Source organism: Microplitis mediator, chromosome 1 (genome assembly GCF_029852145.1).
Source record: "Microplitis mediator isolate UGA2020A chromosome 1, iyMicMedi2.1, whole genome shotgun sequence".
In the NCBI taxonomy this organism is placed as follows: Eukaryota; Metazoa; Arthropoda; class Insecta; order Hymenoptera; family Braconidae; genus Microplitis; species Microplitis mediator.
In genome coordinates this window covers 16,371,917-16,394,785 of record NC_079969.1, presented here as the reverse complement: position 1 = coordinate 16,394,785, position 22,869 = coordinate 16,371,917, and the positions used below count along the sequence as shown (strand labels likewise).

Sequence of the window (22,869 nt, the reverse complement as noted above, 5' to 3'; positions counted from 1 at the left end):
ACGCAATTAATAATCGGACAAACGTTTATACATAATTATAGACCAAATATGATAGAATAAAATTATAATTTGCATAGAGAGGGCTAAGTCAACAGTAAATTTTTATTTAATTTTTTATAAATAAACAAAATTAGGACAAACAATTATTAATAACGAACATTCAAGGTCAAACGATTTTTAATAATCAAATTCCAAAAAAGTGTCAAAAAAATTTGGTAGGGGCTGACTTTGCTCAGCTAGTTGAGTATTCGCCAAAATTTCTGGGACACCTTTACCAACCTTATAACTGCAATTACTTGTCTAGTTTTTCGGCAAAGTTCCGTCCCCACCTGTTTCAGACTGTTTTGACCGGTGATAATGTTATCAGATGACTTGCTTATGTATTCTATAGAATTTCATACTGTGTAAACTAAAATGGATTTTTTTAATGGATGTATTGAAATGGTTACTGTCATGGGTCATTCTATCGAATGAAAATTATCTGAAAGCGTGACTTCCGCAGTCTGTGAAATTTTGTGGAATTATCGACAACCTTTTTTCTAACTGTCTTTAATACTTCTGGAGTAGATACGATATTTCTCTGGTTCAAAAAGATTATTTTAAATGATTTAGAATGTTAAATGTCCATAAGGTATGATTTAATGTTATTTCATTTTGAAATTATTCCGAATGATTTGAGTTCATTTCAAATCAGGGTTAGAAAAGTTAAGTAACTACTTCGTTTTTTAAATAATCTCAACTGTTCGATGAAAATATTATTTTCACAATACCCTGGTGAAAATTTTTCGGACTTTTCTCTGAAAAATTCTTAAGAACTTTGGAAGTGAGTTCTTCAGAAAAAATTCCGAAAAATTTCCACCAGGGTAAACAGGCTCCCAAAATTCAATCGAAGTGATAAAGTGATTTTTCTGGCCTTGCTTAAATTTTTGTTGTAATGCATTTTTTTCTGTGAATTTTTTATCAATTTTTCAGGAAGCGGAAAATTTTTTCACACAGAATATGTTCTTTACTCGATAATTGAAGTTTCTTTTCGAGTATCAACGACTATGTACTCTTTTTTTTAACTTCCCGCTGAGAAAATCGACGATTTTCAAAAAATTCGGGAAGTTATTGGTTTCACCCCGATTTTCAAAAACCGGGTTTTCATCATATGTCGACATTTGAAAGTGCTGGGATGCTATTCTGACATTTTCAGAGCGATGTCTGTATGTATGTATGTATGTGTGTGTGTGTGTGTGTGTGTGTGTGTGTGTGTGTGGATGTAAACCTCTTATATCTTTTTGATGAATGAACCGATTTAGATGGTTCTTGCGGCATTCGGAAGATATTTTCTGAATTTAGATTTTCAAAAAAATTTTGGACCATTTAGTCAAATAAACTCTGAGATTTTTAAGAAATACGAAAAAAAAAAAAAATTTTTTTTGTTTTTTGTTGAATATTGTGAAAACTGTTTTATCGATCAATTCCAAAATCTAATCAGCTCTAGAACTCGATAAAAGCTTTTGATTGCCACCAAGAACGTCTCAATCAGATAATCCGTTCAAAAGATATCGTCGACGAAAGAAACAGTAGAAAACGGTTTTTTGCAAATATCGTCGGGACGACTAAACCAATCATTTCCAAAATTTCATCAGCTTTATACCTCAATAAAACGCGCCGATTGCCACCTCAACCGTCTCAGTCGGATAATTCGTTCGAGAGATATCGTCGACGAAAGAATGAAAAAAAATCGTTTTTTTCGTTTTTCGTTAATATTTCGGAAACTATCGAATCGATCAATTAAAAAATCTAATCAGCTTTAGAACTCGATAAAATCATTCGATTGCTGCCAAGAACGTCCCAATCAGATAATCCGTTCGAGAGATATCGTCAACGGGATAATAAATGTTAAATCAATATCTGCTTTTTTCATTGAATAACATAATAATTACTGAACAAAATTACTCAAAACTAATATGTTCTTATTTATATAAGTCATTGGAAGTGATTGCCTAAAAATCGTCATGTTCGCTCGTATCAGGATATACTTACACGATATAGATACAACATATCACGTAAATACTTATTTTTGAGCTAATTATTGAACATAATTGTGAACAAATATAAAAAATGCTCATTCATTTATTATTTTAGATTCTAAATTTTTAAACTTTAATATAAAACGTAACCCTGTTGAGCTTGAAAAGCTCATAAAAAAGGGAAACAAAGGTAACTTCGAGCTCGAAAATGTATTCACAACAATGTCTTAGAGATCAAGGAGCTCGAAAAAAGCGGGAAGGTTTAGGGCTGGCCCGCAGGGTCAACCGATAGACAGATTTTTTGTATACTTTTTGTAGGATTCACATATTGCATTATTTTTTTTTAAAACGGGTTTTAATTCATTCAAAATTGCTCCTGTGAAAAAAGGATTGAATCCACGTAGATTGTATTACATCAGACCTCGTTATAAAACTGTTTGCTGTCATTTTTATAAACCAAGTATCTCGATAGTTTAAGAGAGAAACTAATAGTCTTATGACGAGGGCTTACTAACAGTATTATAACGAGATCTGTCTAAATCTGCTTGAATCTACACAAATCCACGTTGGGCTACTGACGTCTACGCAAGCAAACTTTTTTATACACGGTTTAATCTACGTCGATTTAATGTAGTCATACGCCCTAGTAGAAATTTTCCGGACTTTTCTCTGAAAAACTCAGTTCTAAAGTTCTTAAGACTTTTTCAAAGTTTTTCAGAGAAAAGTCCGAAATATTTCCACCAGAGCGTAGATCTATGTAAGCCCTTATTGAAGAAAACGATTTACTCAATGATGAAGGTATACCTATATAGTATTAAAATTGAATTGTTTTTCTCGCCTCTGGGCGGAAAGCGTCAACTTTATCGTCCCGCTGTGCAAAACGAAGTTGCCGCTTTCCGCCTCCGTCGAGGAGAAGAATAGTATACACTCCTTGGGCTGTAATTAAAATACTCGGTTTTGCCCCGACCAACAATTACATGTAATCTGAGACATTTCTTACTTTACTTCCCTAGGTGTGTAATATACTATTGAATCATTCCGAATTGTTTTGAATTCCCGGGTAAAAAAAATTGTATTCAACTATATATGATTATATACAATTATATGCAATTCATATCTAATTATATAATCCATATATAATTAGGTACAATAATATGTAATTATATATAAATTTATATAATGGTTTTATATATAAATTATATACAGTTGTATGTAATTACGAAAAATTATATGCTATTGTTTATAGTTACATAGAATTTCATATAGGTTCTCTTGGTCAAAAAACGTGAAAATTTTTATTTCTTACGCCCCCGCACATTGCTATAACAATAGATCTTACAAAAAAAAATTGAGCCATCTATTTTCTCGTATCGTAGGTGATTTTTATTTCAAATTATAATTCTGTAGGTGTCTTGGTCAAAAAACGTAAATATTTTCACTTTTTACGCCCCCGCACAGCCCCACCAGTGTCGATTTAAAAAAGAAAATTACACCATCGATTTTTTCAGTTCGTCAGTAATTTTTATTTTGCTATGAAAACTGTTGCTATGGTAACAATTGCTATGGCAACGGTTGCTACGCCATCTGGTAGTAGCCAATCAGAGTATTTGATCGTTAGCCAATGAGGAGCGAGGATTCGGTGAATAGCCAAAAAGTCAATTTTAAATAGGAGTTTCATAAAATCTGTTCTTATTGAGCGTCTACGTTGTGAAACAATTATGTATGCCAAATTTCAAGTTTATAGGACATGTAGTTTCGGAGATCTCGTGAGAAGTGAGTCAGTGGTATTTCGCTTATATATGTATAGATTCTAAATCAACGAACCAATTGCAATAAATTATGGAGTGATTGATCCTTTTTGGCTATCGTCCCTATTGGGTCACGTGCCACGATTATGGAGTGATTAAAAGAGACCGTGAGGTCTGATATATTTTTTAAACATTTAATACATCATATTATCACGTATCTATGGGAAATTTTTATTTTTGAAATTGATCCCCGCATGAAAAAAACTTATACTCTGAAATTATATCAGATAATATAATATTTATTATATTATAGTATAATTTAGAATATAAATAATTATATATTTAAAAATAACTACTTTTGGGCCGTTTTCAATATAAAATTTTATATTTTAAAAGTATATCAATATAATATATAATTTTATATTTCGGCATATATTATCATTATAAAAACTCCATATAATATTAGATTATATAAAAAAAATATATGTCATTATATAGTATCAATTTATAGGTTTATATATATTATGATTTTATAATTCAAATTATATTATTAACAGTATAATATAATATATAATGCTCGTGTATAAGCTTGTATATATTAAAAGATATACATGACACTTTTGTGCTTCGAAAAATTTTCAGTTCCATGAATGCTCTTTCGGTATCCTCTAAAACTTATTTTATTTTGAGTAATTATTTTTTTATATTAAAAATTAATCATATAAATGAAAATTTATAGTCATAACGACTCTCTCTACAAACTTCCTTTCAAGTTCGATCTACATACTTAATTTACTCGAATAAAATATATTCTCATTGATACTCACAATCATCGTCAAACTGAAAGTTTTTATTTTTCATATTTTATTTTATATTTTTAGATATATAATACAATATACAATTCAATATCTTGAGATTCTCCAACGTCAATTATATAAAAAAATATATTTAACAATATAATATTTAATATATAAAAAAATATATTCTATTATATATCATTCCAATATATGTAAATTTATAATGAATTTTATAAGTTACAAATTATATTTTATAATTATATTACATATTATGAAAATATGTATATATTTTTTTATAATTTAAATTATAAATCAAAGTATAACTTTGAATTTATATAAATATTATATTTTATTATACATACATTTTTGCCGTTTTATAAAATTATATATTTACGGTATATTTTTTTATATATAATCAAAATATATGTTATTTTCATGCGGGTCTTAAGATCGTTTTAGAGATATTCGAAAAAGACTTTTTTTTACCGTTATTTCTTCCAACAATATCTCTCGAACAACTTAACCGATTGAGATTATTCTTGCGGCAAACGATGTGTTTTATTGCGTTCTAGAGCTGATTAGATTTTGAAACCGATTGATCCCGTCATTTAAAAAAAAAAATTAAAAAAAAAATTTTTTCGTATTTTGTAATTATTCCGAAGTCTATCCGATTGAATGATCAGTAATTTACAGAAAATTTGATGGCTTACAAGCTTTTTCAATTGTCGCAAGAACCATCCAAATCTGTTAATTAGTTAAAAAGTTATTGGAGTTCACATTCATACCTACACAAAAACACACACCGTGTGTTTACACGCACCGACATCACTCTGAAAATAGTCAGAATAGCTTCCTAGGACTTCAAAACGTCGAAATCTGATGAAAACTCGATTTTCGAAAATCGAGGTGAAAACAATAACCCCGAATTTTTTTGAAAATCGTCGATTTTCATGGGACGAAGTAAGAAACTTTAAGATGATTTGTAAAAAAACAACTTAATTGCCAGATTTAAAACTCATTGTAAATCATTTTCACGTTGATTTCAAGTTTCGAAAATTTCACTAAGATTGGATAGGATCACACTTTAAGAAAATTTTTAGTTGAGAAAGTCAACTTATACATCGCGTTACCAGAACCGAAAAGGCGTATAAAAAAATTTTTTTGCTCCAATCAATGTAAAATTGTTGAAAACATTAAAATCTATGGAAAAAACGAAAAAAAAAAATCTGTCTATCGGTTGACCCTGCGGGCCAGCCCTAAAACTTCCCGCTGTTTTCGAGCTCCTTGAGCTCGTAAACATTGTTGTGAATACATTTTCGAGCTCTTCGAGCTCGATAATACGTTTGTATTCCACACAGTAAAAAATATTGTGTAAAATCAACACAGTTTGTGTGTTAAAAACGGTTGACACGAAATTTGTGTTAAAATCTCGACACAAACTTTGTGTAACCCCTTTTTAACACCAAGATTATGTTGAAATATCGCCACAAGAGGGCGCAAAGAATTCCACAGTAACACACAAAATGTGTTAATAAAGAGTGTATAACACATTTTTTATGTTACAAAATAAAGTGACACAAACTTTGTATTAATTTAACACACTACAATTTTTAACACAAACCGTTTTCGACCCAAAAACACAATATTTTTTACTGTGCATTGTTTTTTACCAATTCTTTCCCCACGATATCCCGCGAACGAATTAACTGATTGAGACGGTTGAGGTGGCAATCGAAAGCTTTTATGGAGTTCTAGAGCTGATTAGATTTTTGAATTGATCGATTCGATAGTTTCCGAAATATTCAACTATTTTTTTTCATTCTTTCGTCGACGATATCTCTCAAACTGATTATCCGATTAAGACGGTTGAGGTGGCAATCGGCGCGTTTTATTGAGGTCTAGAGCTGATAAAATTTTGGGAATGATTGGTTTAGTCGTTTCGACGATATTTGCAAAAAACCGTTTTCTACTGTTTCTTTCGTCGACGATATCTTTTGAATGGATTATCTGATTGAGACGTTCTTAGTGGCAATCAGCCACTTAGCGTATAACAAAAAAATTTTTTTTTTTCGTTTTTTCCATAGATTTTAATGTTTTCAACATTTTTACATTGATTGGAGCAAAAAAAAAATTTTTTATACGCCCTTTTGAGATATACCCTTATGGTTCTAGTAACGCGATATCGAATCTTCATCTCGATACATGAAAACACTCTTCATAGTTTCTTTGCAAATCATACATTATAGGATCACCTTTAGTATATAGAAACACTATCTATGTCAGATTGGATCGTTACTTCTTTAGATTTTTGATATTCCCAAATGTTATCAGAATTTACCTTGAAAGGTTGAGGTTAGTAAAATGTGACAAAAAACATTTATTTGCTGCTTTATTTATCATTTTATATAATTCTAAAAGTCGATTACATATTATCAAGACAATGATTACACCGATTGTGTGCTCGAGATTTGTGTGTGAGATTATTAAACCTTTAGTGGAACTAAATATAAAAATCTGGAAAACGGTTGAACCTTGTCGCTGTACCCGAGCTCCATAAACTAGAAAAAATTTTTTTGAATACATTTTATAGTTCTTTGCGCTCAATTTTTTCTAACGTTTGTTGACGATATTTTCTAAACTAACGAATCAATTAAGCAGAGAATAAAAGAGACCGTGAAGATGAGAATCTGGTATAAATTTGAAACATTTAGTATATTATATTATGAGGTATTTGGGAAAAGACAAAAACTATTGTATTATACGTTTTAATTTTCAATGGTTTTGGAGGGTCGGTTGAATCTGATGTAAATCCATTTGAGTTTCAATCAAATTCAACCAGAGCTTTTAATCAGGGATGCCCTTTTCCACAACGAAATGTACCTCAATGCTAAATTTCATTAAAATACTTTGAGCTGTATGATTGTGATTGAACGATAAACCCACAAATGTACTAACTTTCACATTTATAATATTTGAAGGATATATATAGAATTGTTCACTATATTATTAAAAGATTTCTTATCGTTAGTACAGGAATCAATCTGAGAAGTATTCGAATTACCATGTCACCTAAACACGAAAATCATATGTAAAAATGTACTCTATTCACCATGAAGGTTTTTGTCATGAGAAATGTTTTCCAAATCTTAGACTTATACATCGTGAAAATCATACTTATAACATATGATGAATAAACTTTTTGCGTACATTGGAAAATATGAAAGGAAAAATAAAAATTCGATGATATTTGAAAATACAATTTAAAAAATTGGTAAGTTATTTTTATCTTGATAATGCTTTTTGTTACATGCATTTTTGTAATAGATTATCTTTCTTGAAGGTTTGCTAATAGAATGATTAAACTAATGAGTTAGTCGAAAGAAATATGGGAAAGTAGACAATCTAAAATGGGAGAAGATTTACACAGATTAACAACCATGATGAATAAATCTCAAAGACTAATAATTGGATTTTTAATATTGTTATTAGTTGATATTATTTGGATATCTAGCTTTAGACTCACTCAGGTAAGACTTCATTTATTTAATCGTAATTAAATTTATTACCGAAAGAAAGACGTATACATTTCAAAAAATTAAAAGATCAAACAAAATTTGAAAACAAGTTGAAGAACAATGAAAAAAAATCTGAAAACCACCTGACCCTGCGGGCCAGCGCCGAAACTTCCCATTGTTTTCGAGCTCAAAAATATTTTTGTCAATACATTTTTGAGCTCTTTAAGCTCAAAAATAGTGATGTCGCACATTCCATTGCGAAAATTCAAGTAGTAATCAGTAATGAAGTAAATAGTTTTTTTTTTTTTCATTTATATCAGCAATATCTTCGGAAATAACGAACCGATTTTGACGTTTGAAATAGCATTTTACGCAGTTTTCTGACCTCTAACATTGGAAAAAATTTGTGAAACATTTGATAAATAAGATTATGAGTTTTTCGGAATAACTGAAGTAAATCGTTATTTTTCTTATTTTTAATCACCAATATCTTTTGAAATAATCAATCGATTTTGACGTTCAAGGTGACATTCGACGCAGTTTTTCAATCACTAACGTCCAAAAAACCCCGTCATTAATTAGTTAAACAATTTAGAATTTATGTGAAAAAAAAACACGTCAAAAACGAAATCGGTTCATCCGTTCAAAAGTTACAGAATATTTATATACTGTACGTACGTACATACACACACCTATACACTCGGACATCATCTTGAAATTAGTCAGAATAGCTTCCTAGAACCTCAAAACGTCAAGATTTGATAGAAATTCGATTTTCGAAAATCGGACCGAAACCAATAACTTCTTTTTTTTGAAAGTTTTCAATTTTCTTAGCAGGAAGTTAAAACAATTTCCAATACTTGAAGTCTCTAATTTTAGGCCCCCAAGTTTCAAAAAATCTTTTGCGATTGTCACTGAGAAATCATAAAAAAAATATTAGTAAGACAAAAATTTTAGAAATTTTTGCTTTACTTTCAGAAGTCCACAGACGTATTTAGGTAACGTTTCTTTTTGTTATTTATGAGAAATCTCTAAATTGATTTCTCTTTTTTGAACTTTTGATGAGCTCTGCACGATGATTTATCGCTGTTATTGGTTATCAACTACAGAGTGACCCTTTGCAGCTTTAGCGACACCGTAGATACTCGAAATACATATAGTATGTTAAGAGCGATTCAGCAACGATTTTACTGTATCATGCCTTCGCGTCGGAAACTTGCAGTCGTTTTTTTTTCACTTACCTTAATCTGTCGCTCTCAAATTCTACAAATGGGTCAACAAATTTATGTTGTTCATTTCGTTTTTTGTTTCTGTACACTAAGTTATTTAATTTGTCTTTTATTTATTTTATTGCAGTATATTTATTTAGAAACTGCTTTCGAAAAGCCGTTTTTTAGTACATACATAAATCAATCAATGTTGACGTTATATCTACTGGGTTTGTGTTTTTGGCCACCGTGGAGAGGCCAGTGTAGCAAGTCGACTACTTACACGTTTGTAGATCCGAACATAGAAGATGAAAATTTTTATTCGGAAGTCAATAATTCAAATTTGAGTGATCCGATATTCGTTCCAATACAAAAACCAGAGAACCATGATCGATCGTCCGGAACAGAGAGTGATGATTCTTCCATTCGAGCTGTACGCTTCAGTAAATTAGCCGAAGTGCGACATATGTCTGAAAACGATGCTATCGAGGCTTTATTGGCAAGGCTTAGCTATCAAGCCAGCGTTCGAGCTGGAGAACAAGCACGCCGACAAGCTCATAAGTTTTCTATACAAAAAGTCGCCAAAGTCGCTCTGATGTTTGGCTTCATCTTGTTTACGGCAAATTATATATACCGAATTTTGTTGGCCCAAATGGATATTGGAAATATGACTATAATATCATCAACGTCTAGCTTATTCACTTTATTACTTGCTTCATTTGTTTCAAGTAACAGCAGTGATAAACTTTCCCTATCAAAACTGGTTGCCGTATTAGTTAACATCTTCGGAATGGTAAGTGAACAAAAAATATTTGACTTGTAAATAATAACAAATTTTTTATTGTACGGAAAAATAATTATTGTTTGTATGTGATGCACATTAACAAATACTGCATTGACTCTGATGATTTATGACACAAATGAATTGTGTCAACTGGACTTCAGTCCAATTGAGGACGATTTCTTGTAACTTAAATGAAGTACAGAACGGATAAATTTAATTAGCGACCGTAAAATAAGAAATAATAAAAAATAAAAGATCGCGATGAAAAGTTTCCGGCATCGAACTTTTTTTTTTTTTTTAATAAATGTTTCTTTATTTATTTAGAAAAAACCGTCATAAAATTGGATAAAATAAACAAAGAACATAAAACCATAATATTTGTATACATTCGTTTTTTTTGGAAAGTATCAGGCTGGAATTATCAGCATCTCGTACTATATCATTCTTTATAATTTTTATTTATTCTATTCATTAGTTCAATATTTGCAATAGATATATTTATTTAGGCCGGTTTTCTGCTAACATGACCAACCATCCCCGTAGCAACCGTTGTCATGATAGCAGTCTCCTTAGCAACCGTTGCCATGACAGCAGTCTTCATAGCAACCGTTGCTGTGGAAACATTCTCTATAGCAACCATTACTATGATAGTCTCCATAGTAACCGTTGCCATGACGACTATGAGCAGTGACACAACAACAACTTTTTAGGATAGATTTTTTTATGATTTTGATTGTAAGTTTTATTTGTTCAAGGTTTTAATGAGTAGATCGAATATAAATATGGATGCAAAAGAAGAACCTAAAGTTATGATTTTAAGTATGCTCAATGCATTTTTTCAAACTGTTTACGTGATATTCTTAAAAAAAAAAGTTGATCACGAAGATCGAATGGATATACCAATGTTTTTTGGATTTGTAGGCCTTTTCAATCTTACTTTGTTATGGCCAATATTTTTTATTCTTCATTATGGACATTGGGAAGAATTCGAATGGCCAAACAGTCGACAATGGACATTCATAGTTATAAATGGAATTATTAGTACAGTGTTGAGTGAAGTTTTATGGCTGTGGTACGTATAAATATTTTTGTTACAAATATTAACTTTACGTACTTTGAAACATCTTACTTTTTCATGTAATTCAGGAGCTGTTTCTTAACATCTTCACTTATAGGAATTTTATCAGGAAGTTTATTAATACCAATGTCGATGATAGCCGATGTACTCTTAAAAAAAATTCAATACCCTTACAATTTTTACGTGGGTTTGATACCGATGATATTTGCATTTTCATCTATATTCTTACTGTCGTATTATGAGAATTGGGACCCAGTATTGAATTTATTGAAATACTTTCATTCTTTGATTTTCAGAAAAAGTAAAAATATAAGGTAAGAAAAATATTGAATTACTGTTTTATTTATTATTAGTTCCATAATATAAAGGGATCAGCCATAAAGTACCTCGCACGATTTTTGAGATTAGATCCCTTCCCTAGCAGCAATATTGATCGATGCTTGCACAAGAATTGTTCAAGATATTGTGAAAATATGATAATAGTATATTACATACCTAGGCCAGTAAAATAAGAAAAGTCTCAGAGCACATGTAATTGTTGGCCGAGGCTGACAAACATGTGGTCTGAGGCTTTCTTTTTTACTGGCCAAGATGCGTATACTATTTTTCTGCTCGACGAAGCCGGAAAGTTGCAACTTCGTTTAGGTCAGCGGCCCGAAAGTTGCCACTTTCCGGCCGGAGGGCAGAAAACAATATTGACTGAAATTTTGTACAAGACTCTTGAAATAGATTTCTTGCGCAAGAATTGAAAAATTATTGCTCCAGATTATTGTTTCAGAAACTTGCGCCAGAGTATGGCCAAGATCCGTTTTGAGCTCCGGTATTATATCTTTTGATGCTACAACGTTAAGAGTATAATACCGGCAGACCGGGACAAAAATATAATTTTTTTTAAATTTTATTATCTTTAAGATTCTTCTTGGTATATTTTATCAAATCTTCAGTAGTCTATAACATATAAACTATTGTAGACTAAATAATAAGAGAGATAGAGTATTTCATTGTAAACTAATGCATTCAATAAGCAAACAAATACACGAATGGAAAAAATTAAAGGATCAAAAAAAAATTCTAAATTTTTAGGCGATTTTCAACAGGCTCTAACTTTGAGAGAAATGGTCGTACAAGAATAAAAAAAAAAGGAAATTGTAGCTCCAAGTATCTGCTTTTTGGATTAGAACTTCAAAATTTTTTTGCGTAGCAGTTTTTGAGTAATCTTAGAAAAACCAACGACAAAAAAATTTTCAATTTTTTTTTTTTTTTTTTTTTTGGTCTCCGGGCGTGGAAAAAATTATTTTTGCTTAACCACTATAAGGATAGGATACCTTCATTATTCAGCTTTAATTTCTTTTTTTATGGACCTTGATACGTCCACTTCTCGCCGAGATATCGGTCTTCAAATGGAAAAGGATCCTTTTGTCTTTGATTATCGATATCTCAGAAACCAATGATCGCACAGAAAGTTAATGGTGGGTTTTAAAAACTTGAATAAATTTCCTTCAATGATTAGCCATTGCTTTTTCGAAAAAAAAATTTTTTCCTATCGTCACATGAATTTAAAAATGCAACAAAAAAAGGGCTTTTTGTGGATTTTTGGAAAATCAAGCGCTGAAACGAAAATATTGTGGAAATCGATAATGTTGACTGTGCATTTTACAGTTCAATATGTCCACAAAAACCCTGCAGAAAGCCAGATTAATCCAACCAGCCGTTTTTTTGTTTCACGCGATCAAATTTTTAAAAAAATTAAAGGATCACGTTTTTTGCTCTGAAAAGCTCATAATCTTTAACAAGATGAAAACAAAAATTTTTTCGGAGCTTTGTCCACAATTTTATTGCAGACAGTGCTTAAATTTCCAAAAAAGAAAAAACTTTTTTTTCGAAACAAAATTTTCAAAAAAAAAAAATTTTCAAAAAAATTTTTTTTCGGAATAACTTTAGGAAATTTACAAAACTAACGCCCAATAATTTTTAGCACGTTTACGTTGCTGCATTTCGTGATTTTACTGATCTTTCAGTCATTAAATTTTTTTGAAAATTTTTTTTTTTTGAAAATTTTGTTTCGAAAAAAAAGTTTTTTCTTTTTTGGAAATTTAAGCACTGTCTGCAATGAAATTGTGGACAAAGCTCCGAAAAAATGTTTGTTTTCATCTTGTTAAAGATTATGAGCTTTTCAGAGCAAAAAACGTGATCCTTTAATTTTTTTAAAAATTTGATCGCGTGAAACAAAAAAACGGCTGGTTGGATTAATCTGGCTTTCTGCAGGGTTTTTGTGGACATATTGAACTGTAAAATGCACAGTCAACATTATCGATTTCCACAATATTTTCGTTTCAGCGCTTGATTTTCCAAAAATCCACAAAAAGCCCTTTTTTTGTTGCATTTTTAAATTCATGTGACGATAGGAAAAAATTTTTTTTTCGAAAAAGCAATGGCTAATCATTGAAGGAAATTTATTCAAGTTTTTAAAACCCACCATTAACTTTCTGTGCGATCATTGGTTTCTGAGATATCGATAATCAAAGACAAAAGGATCCTTTTCCATTTGAAGACCGATATCTCGGCGAGAAGTGGACGTATCAAGGTCCATAAAAAAAGAAATTAAAGCTGAATAATGAAGGTATCCTATCCTTATAGTGGTTAAGCAAAAATAATTTTTTCCACGCCCGGAGACCAAAAAAAAAAAAAAAAAAAAAATTGAAAATTTTTTTGTCGTTGGTTTTTCTAAGATTACTCAAAAACTGCTACGCAAAAAAATTTTGAAGTTCTAATCCAAAAAGCAGATACTTGGAGCTACAATTTCCTTTTTTTTTATTCTTGTACGACCATTTCTCTCAAAGTTAGAGCCTGTTGAAAATCGCCTAAAAATTTAGAATTTTTTTTTGATCCTTTAATTTTTTCCATTAGTGTACTTTAAACAACATGTCTCTTTTCAAGTTCCAAGAAAAAAAATCTGGGCAGCGGTTGGCTCTGCGGACCAGCCCCAAAACTTCCCGCTGTTTTCAAGCTCAAAAGAGTTACGTTTTATGTTAAAGTTTGATATTTTAGAATCGAAAATAATTAATGAATGAGCATTTTTTAAATATTTATTGATAATTATGTTCGATAAAAAAAAAAGTATATTCCCTCGCGGTTTTGCGAATGCCGTAAAAATGCCGTAAATTTTCGGCATTTATACATATGCCGTAAATTTACCGTAATAATTTGGTAATAATATGGTTATATTGGGCAGTTTTTTTGCTGTACTTATACTGTAGAGTTACCAGATTATTATAGTAAAATTACTATAAAAATGCCGAACTTTTACCAAAAAAATGCCGTAAAAAAACTATAAAAATGCCGAACTTTTACCGAAAAAATGCTATATAAATACCGCAATAATGCGATAATTTTATAATAATAAAATCGTATTTTTTTGGTAATTATACCGTAGATATCCTGCGACTTTGCCAGATTTATCCTGATATAATGAAAAATTGTAAAAAATTTGGTTTTATTTTATATTTGCTTCTGCGGTTAAAATCATCGAAAATGTGCAAAGTGTAAAATTTTATATTTTATTCTATTAGTTCACACATTTCTTATTGAAACAAAAGAATTTAAGTGAAAATAAGAATCCGGGAAAATTGAGGTTTTCAATTTTCTTAAGTTTGTTTGTATAGATATGAATACAATTAGTATCAACTTTCGAATAAACGATTTGGCATAATGGTTAACAGATCAGGCTTTAAATCATTAGGACTCGGGATCGAGCCCACGAGTTGGCGGGTTTTTTTTTTTTTTTTTTTTTTTTCATGACAGTTATTGTACATATAACTTTATAATGTTATATATAATTATATATAATTAAATAAAATTTTATATAATTATATATAATTTTTGTTCCGGGTAGAACGGTTTAATGCTGCAAAAATGCCGAAAATATGCTGTATAATTACGGTTTTAATGCTGTTAAAATACCGTATTTTTTCTGTTTTATTACCGTAAATATTCTGAATTTTTTTCGTAAATTTTTGGTAGTAATGCGGCAAAAAAACTGGCCAAAATAACTTGAATAATACCATATTTATGCAGTATTTATACCGTATAATTCCGGTATTATTTCGGTATTTCCAAAACCGCGAGGGTTGAGGCAAAAATCAATGTGATCGAAGTGATCGAAGCCAGGATTTAAATGAGTTCTGACTCATATCAGAGCGCTAATATTAAAATATCCGAAATAGTTATTGAAAACCGTGTTTCTCAAATTTTTTTGTCAATAATATTATTCGAACTGAAGAATGAGTTACATTACATCACATGGCGGTCGAAAGAAACCATAGAGATGAAAACTTGGTATGATTTTAAATCCATTTTAGTACATTATATTATGATTTACATGAGAAAAATTATATAAGCTGTTGTTTTTTTTTAATTTTCGACGCCGATATCTTTCAAGCTAATAAATCAATTTTAACTTAATTATTTAATCACTGAATTCGTTTAAATTATTACACGCACTTGGAATCTATATTATAAAATATATTCACAAATTTTAAGTAATTCATCACCGTATTTATTAATATTACTACGCGAACTTTAACACTATAACACATATCCACAGAACTTTTTTTTTTTTTTTTAATTCATCACCGAATTTACTTATTTTACTACACGCACTTTAATATAATAACACATATTCACAAAACTTATTTGATTCATCACTAAATTTATTTTAATTCACACGCGCACTTTATCAGAAATTTAACAAAAAATATGTTTTTACTAAACTCGTTTAATTAATCACTGAATTCACGTCTTTTTTTTAATATCAAAAACACGGTCGTTTCAAACCTTTGCTTTTCCCATCGTGTCACGATATATTGACAGATATATATATTCTTTTTTTTATATTTATAAGTTTACACGACACAAAGGTTACACGCACTTCTGACACCAAATTGTAGTGATTGGTATCTTAAATTAATATCACTTATACACTACAATGATAACACACTTATATTAGAAATAATAACACCACAATTAACAGCAGTTAAAGAAAGCAAGAACAATATATAGTTTATTGAGATACAATGTTTGCTGTTAAACTGTCAAAATAAGACTGACTGACTTTTGTCGCGCATCTATAAAACAAGAGAAGAAGGCATTTGTTTTCTAGCTATTCAAATATTTTAAAGATCAGTTTCACATTCGTTACAGTATCGAAAAATGAACTTTGATCATTTTGAGGCACGTATTTTTTCTTTACTTAAAAGGAAAATACCAAATTCCTTTACGTATTTTTTCACTAGAGAGAAGCTTTTTTATGGGGCGCCTGAGAAATTTTAATTTTTAACGACCACCCTATAATATATATTTTTTTAAATTGTTTTCTAGTGTATAGCCGCAATTATGGCTTTTTACACTTTTGCCTTCATATCGCAACTGCGTTTTCCTGCTTTTCGAAAAAAACGCTAGCGGCTAGCGAAATAATCGCTTGCAGCTAACGATTTTTAATCGCTAACTGCTAAAGAAAAAATCGCTAACTGCTAGCGAAATAATCGCTTGCAGTAATTGATTTTTAATCGCTAGCTGCTAAAGAAAATAATCGCTAGCAGCTAGCGACTATTTTTTTCAGTGCGCGCCTAACGATCAGAGACCTTCGTTCGAACCCGACGTGTGGCTAAACGGTCACCCAGCCAAGTAGTGATCATGCTCGATGCTACTTAACTTCGGTGATCGCTCGAGCCACGCGCGTGCTGAACGGCTGCCTCAGCTGCTTTCCCCTAATATATATATAATTAAAAGATAATAACAAAATTGAGTATATGCCATGTATCTCCGGACAATAAAACTTGAACAAATTTAATATGATATCAGTGAAAAAAAATATATTCTCCAGTATTTAAAACTTTTGACTTACAGTACTTGAAATTCTCGGAGGATAGTTTTATAGTAAAATTGTTAAAATAATTAAGCGTTACAGCGTAAAAATAACAATTGCTATCAAGTATTAGATCTTTACTCTTGACTAATTTAATCACATTTGTGTTATCATTAATAGCAAAAGGTTTTTCGACAATTACTATAACATTAACTCCTCTAGAATAAGTATTTGAAATGCTTCTATTTTGGCATTGACTCCATGGCACTGATTGACTTATTATCGATGGGCATCCAGCAAAACAATAATTTTTACTTTCTCTAAAATGAAATTTATATTTAAAATTTATAATAAACAAATAAACTATAATTTAATATTTTCAAATTTACGCATTTAATTGAAACTCGTTTGATGTTAGAACAGCTTGTGGATGAATAAGAGATCCATAATGAGCCTCTTCAACTTAAGATTATGGATTGAAAAAATAGTGATAAAATCATTATTTATAAACGACTATTAGATAATTACTTACGTGTAAATGGGCATCTGTATCCCTCACAGATCAGTACAACCCACGATGATAAATTTTTATTATTTATTTTTTGAATATTATTTTTGTTATTAATAGCACAAGATTTACTCAAAGAAACAACAATCAATATAACAAACGTTTTAATTAAAAAATTCATTTTGGAATTATTTTTCGAATCGCTAATTTTAATTTAAAAAACAAACAATTGATATACACGATGAAAAAAGATTTTATACAATTGTATAGAATTATATATCAATTATATATGGACTATATATAATTATATATAGACTATATATAATTGGATAGAAAAAATGGCCCGATCCAATTGTATACAATTTGTATAGAAAATTGTATACAATTCTATACAAATTGTATACAATTCTATATAATTCTATACAATTCTATATATTGCAATTATATAGAAATGTATATAATTATATAGAATTGTATATAATTTGTATAAAATTGTATATAATTCTATAGACTTGTATACAATTTGTGTAGAATCGTATACAATTTCTATACAGTTATATACAATTGGATCGGGCCATTTTTTGTATATAATTTTATACAATTGTATAAAATCTTTTTTCATCGGGTACTTATCGTGTAGCAGGAAATCAATAGAATGCTATCAACCAAAATCTTTATGATTAATTACGACCTATCAACACTTATATATACATGTATGATTCATCGTTAAAAATTCCACGTATTTTTTTTTCAAACAATTATCAACATACACGTGGATTTATTTCATTAGTGCAATAATAGTGATAAATTTAAAATGCGATGTAAATTTTAAAAAATTCAAATCAAAAAAAGGAAGATTGTCTGTATACAAGTAAGAGTGAGAGAGGGCACGAAAAAATTTTAACGGTAATTAGTAATTACTTTTAAATTCACGATTTTATCTATCAATTTGTGAGAAACATTCTTTATATAAAGTTTTATTGTATTTTAAGTTTAAAAAAAAAACAGATTTCTTGGCTCAAAAAACTTTTACTCGCCCCAAGAAATTTTTTGCCCTACAAATTGAAAACAAAACTTTTCTTAGGGCGAGAAAAAGTCTTCTTGGAACAAGAAAACAATGAACATATTGATGACAATGGTGTGTCAGATAATTATTAATAATAAATCCTGAGCATGATATTTTTTTAGACATTTTTCTTAAAAAAAAAACTGGAATATGAAATTTAAAAAATCGAAAAAAAATAGACCCCATCGTTGTCCCATTATGAGCATAGCTGGAAAAGATGTAGAATAGGTGACAGTTTGCTGTGAAAAATTATGAGAAAAATCGATCCGTACGTGTTTTTTGTAAATCGACAGTTAATATTTAAAAGTTAAAATTTCAATAGAAGTGTGGTTCAAAAAAATTTTTAAATATTTTTTACTGAAAAGATGTCGAAAAACAAACTTTTTTTGTCTCTTTGAAAATTTCATTTAAACTACTTTTTGCGAAGTTATAGGCGTTTGAAAAAAAAAATCTCTACATTTTTCGCAATTTGATATCTCGAAAATGGTTAAAGGAAAAAATTTGAAAAAAATCATGAAGGCCTCTTTCAACCTATACTAAAAGATAAAAAGGTTTCGAAAGAATCCGAGGTGCAAAAGCTAAATGGTGTCCGATTTGGCGTGGAACGCCCCATATATATACAAAAACTCGGGGAAGCAGCGGCAGGAGTAGTTCGGTGTTCGCCGCTAGAGCGAGACCAGCCTTTTGAGGTGTCCCTGGTAACGAATATATTTCAAACTGATATATTCCGAACTTGAGAACGACTCTGGCACGGCTACTCCTCTGTCATCCGACAGAGTGAGAAGTGCCTCTTTTGGAAGTAATATAGTAGATGCTATATTACATTGTGACAACAATTTCTAATATGTTTGTTACCTTGAATACTTTTTGTTACAATCTAGAAACATAAAATACGTTTCAGTAATAAAAAAAAAGTGATTTTAGTATTCAATAAATGCTCTTGAATCCTCTGAAAATAATAAATTTCGGCAACATTTATTTTTTTTTTTCAGTATTCATTTACTCTGGATACCCTCTGGTTTGAGTATGTATTCACTCTGGATACACTCTGATTCCACTCTGGAAACATTCTGAAAAAGCTTTGGTATCAGTATGTATTCACTGTGCGCGTATTACGGTGTCAGTATGTGTCCACTCTGGATACTTTCTGGAAACACTTTGGATTTACTCTGTTTTCACTTTGAAAATACTCTGAGTTCACTCTCAAAAAGAGCACAAAACCATTCTGGACATACTCTGGAGCCGGTATGGTTACGTAATGTTACCAGAGTATTTCCAGAGTGTTTCCAGAGTGTTTTTAAAACCGCAAGGGATACCGTAAAATTACGTTACTACCACTTATTGTTATCAATAGTATAGTTAGATCATTATTGGGGGCTTATTTATATTCAAGCGATAATAAAGAATAATTGTGTACTTAAAAAAAAGTACTTCTTTTCTTTCATTTATTTATCAAAAAATTTTTTTGAAATTAAAATCCAAAACTACAACTTTAAGATAAGAACGTTTCTTTATTCTTCGAGTGAAAACTTGAAGATTCTCAACAATTCATATAAAATAAAATAATATCGTAAGCTATCATTTTCTTAAATAAATGTGTTTTTTTTTTTCTTTAGAGTACTAGACTTGGAAGTTGAGCAGTCAGAATGTCTCATTGGTGATGTAAACAGTGTAAACCATGAAGCTTAATATTACGAAAGTACCCTGATGTGGAATAATAAACAATTATTGATACCTGTATTTGTAAATTTTTAATAATACACAGAAAAAACAGTTAACTTGAATCAAGGAAAATATTCTCAAATATATCAAGTAAACAATTATCTTCAAATTTTTATCTTGAATCAAAATTTTTTTTCTCACGTCAACATATATTTACGCTTAAATCAAAAAATTTTCACTTGTTTCAAGAGTTTATATTTCTTAAAGTAAGAGATATTTTTTTTGGAGCAAGATAAATTCTTTTTTTGTAGCAATATTGCATTTTTTCGGTTAAAAAAAATAAAATTTCTCGGAACAAGTACTATTCTTTTTACGCAAGTATTTTTGTATTCTCCGACCAAGAAAACAAAAGTTGCTTAAGCCAAGAGAAAAAATTTCTTGGGAGAAAAGATCGATATGGAGAAGGGGAAAGTCACCGCTGCTAGACAGCAGCAGCGGGAGTAGTTCGGTGCTCGCCACGAAATCGCGCCTACGACATGTAGTGTCCCTGGTGATACATTTATTTTAGAAGTATTATATTCCAAATTTCATTACGATATTGTTTGGGTAGTCTTCTGTCATTTGATAGAACTACAAGTACCCTTTTGAATTGTACTATAGTATATCCTATAATACATCATGATTCATGACTTTAATATTTAATATTAAAGTTACTTGAAATTCAAGTCTTGAATAATTTTGTTCGGAAAAAAAACAGAAAAAATTACGTTTCAAATTAAAACAAACCCGTGTAAAAAAGTTCGGGAATTCCGGCGGTGATTCTGCAGAATTCCTAAGGAATTCATATTTGTGTCAAAATCGGACTTCCGGATGAATTCCGAATGAAAACTAGTCCGCTTGAATACCGATGAATTATTTTCAGATTACTAAATAAAAAATTTTTGTTTCCTACTTTAAAAATAATTTATAAAATACTCATGTTATTTTCCGCTAGAACTTGGCTGGAATTCTGCAAGAGCTTTTTGGAAGTCCTCCAGAATTCATCCGGTGTTCGAGCGGAAATTTTAGGACATTGGTATAAAATAATCACTTGGTAAATTCATTGAAAGTCCACTTGAATTCCGATGAATTTTGGCAGTAATCTAAACCCAAAATTTTAAATCTCCACTTTATTAATAATTTATTGAATAGTCAAGTCCTAATCCAATAGAACTCAGCTGGAATTCTGCCAGAGCTTTTTTGGAAATCCTCCAGAATTCATCCGGTGTTCGAGAAGAAATTTTAGGACATTGGTATAAATTAAAAACTTGTCAAACTCATTTAAAGACCGCTTGTATTCCGATGAATTGTTACCAGCAAGACTCTGAATCGAACATTTCCCATCGGCTATTCTTAAAAATAATTTTACTGCTCTTCATGTACCTCCGCAAGATGTCACTAAGATCTTACTAGGAATTCGTTATGTGATAAAACCTTTTTTTCTATCTAGGAAATCTTACATTATTTTTCTTGATTTCATCTTTCTGCAATTACGTCCGTTCAGCTAATATTACTGTTTTTTTACTGAAATTCTTACCATCCGTTACGGTAAAGTCGCATGACTAGTTTTCATTCGGAATTCATCCGGAAGTCCGATTTTGACACAAATATGAGTTCCTTAGGAATTCTGCAGAATCACCGCCGGAATTCCCGAACTTTTTTACACGGGAAAAAATAAAAAAAATCCACACGTCAACCTTTCGGAGAGAGAATACATTTTTGACTGAGAAAAATTTAAGTCTTCATTAAAGAAGCAAACTTTTGGAGCAAGAAATTTTTTTTCTTGGCCCAAGCAACTTTTATTTTCACTTAAGCAATTTATTTTTCGGAGCAAGAGAATTTTTTTCTTGGACCAAGAGATTTTTTCTTGGCCCAAGGGATTTTTTTTTTTCAATCAAGACGTTTATTTTTTGGAGCAAGAAAATTTTTTCCTTGCGCCAAGAAATTTTTTCTTAGCCCGAGTTAACTTTTTTTCGTTCAAAACTTTGAGTTTTTGGAGTAAGAAATTTTTTTTCTTGGGGCAAGAAAAAGTTTTTTGGCTGAAGTTAAACTTTTTTTCGTTCAAAACGTTGATTTTTTGGCAAGAGATGACTTCTTTTCTGTAGCCAAGAATTTTTTTTCTTAAACCAAGAAATTTTCAATTTCGCTTCAAAAATAAATTTTTTTGGAGCAAGAGAATTTACTGTCTTGAACCAAAAAAAAGTTTTTGAATCAAGTGTTTTACTTTTATTAAATCAAAAATGAAAATTCGGAAGACAATATTTTTCTTGAACCAAGTTAACTGTTTTTTCTGAGTACTTTAAACATTCTTTTCAAATCCTACAATTTCTTAATTGCAGAGATTGAAAATATTTATTATTGATTCATCAAAATCATTGTTATAAATACTACAAAACTAATTGTTTTTGTGAGGACAACAACTTACACGCAATATTCATTTTAATTAAGCAAGCAAAATAATTAAAATTTTAGATACTTTTGTATAGTTTTATATTTGTGTGAACAATTTTACCGACAATTCTAAAATGTGATAAATTATCGTTTAATTATCTTACACTTATACTATGATACATCTATAATTTG

General features: G+C 30.1%; 1 protein-coding gene across 4 annotated transcripts; it reads left to right on the top strand.

Moving 5' to 3' along the window:
* The first annotated feature begins 311 nt into the window (after nucleotides 1-311).
* Nucleotides 312-22,806, top strand: LOC130672007 (solute carrier family 35 member F5). Of its 4 annotated transcripts, none has more exons than XM_057476486.1 (7): nucleotides 312-631; nucleotides 7,597-7,834; nucleotides 7,916-8,090; nucleotides 9,435-10,079; nucleotides 10,826-11,142; nucleotides 11,217-11,462; nucleotides 20,202-22,616. In XM_057476486.1, exons 3-7 carry the CDS (start codon nucleotides 7,971-7,973, stop codon nucleotides 20,272-20,274), a joined length of 1,401 nt encoding a protein of 466 aa, XP_057332469.1. In that variant the 5' UTR covers nucleotides 312-631; nucleotides 7,597-7,834; nucleotides 7,916-7,970; the 3' UTR covers nucleotides 20,275-22,616. The 4 variants fall into 4 exon arrangements, with proteins under 4 accessions (XP_057332469.1, XP_057332303.1, XP_057332389.1 ...); XM_057476320.1 differs by having other exon boundaries at nucleotides 7,904-8,090; XM_057476406.1 differs by having other exon boundaries at nucleotides 7,592-7,834; nucleotides 7,904-8,090.
* The last annotated feature ends 63 nt before the right edge of the window (nucleotides 22,807-22,869 follow it).

What these genes read in the sequence shown, in the direction of transcription:
- LOC130672007 (XM_057476230.1), top strand. Translation starts at nt 7,971, where the DNA reads ATGGGAGAAGATTTACACAGATTAACAACCATGATGAATAAATCTCAA. An exon ending in CTAGCTTTAGACTCACTCAG is followed by an intron (nt 8,091 to 9,434) that starts GTAAGACTTCAT and finishes ATTTTATTGCAG; the next exon opens with TATATTTATTTAGAAACTGC. An exon ending in AGAAAAAGTAAAAATATAAG is followed by an intron (nt 11,463 to 20,201) that starts GTAAGAAAAATA and finishes TTTTTTCTTTAG; the next exon opens with AGTACTAGACTTGGAAGTTG.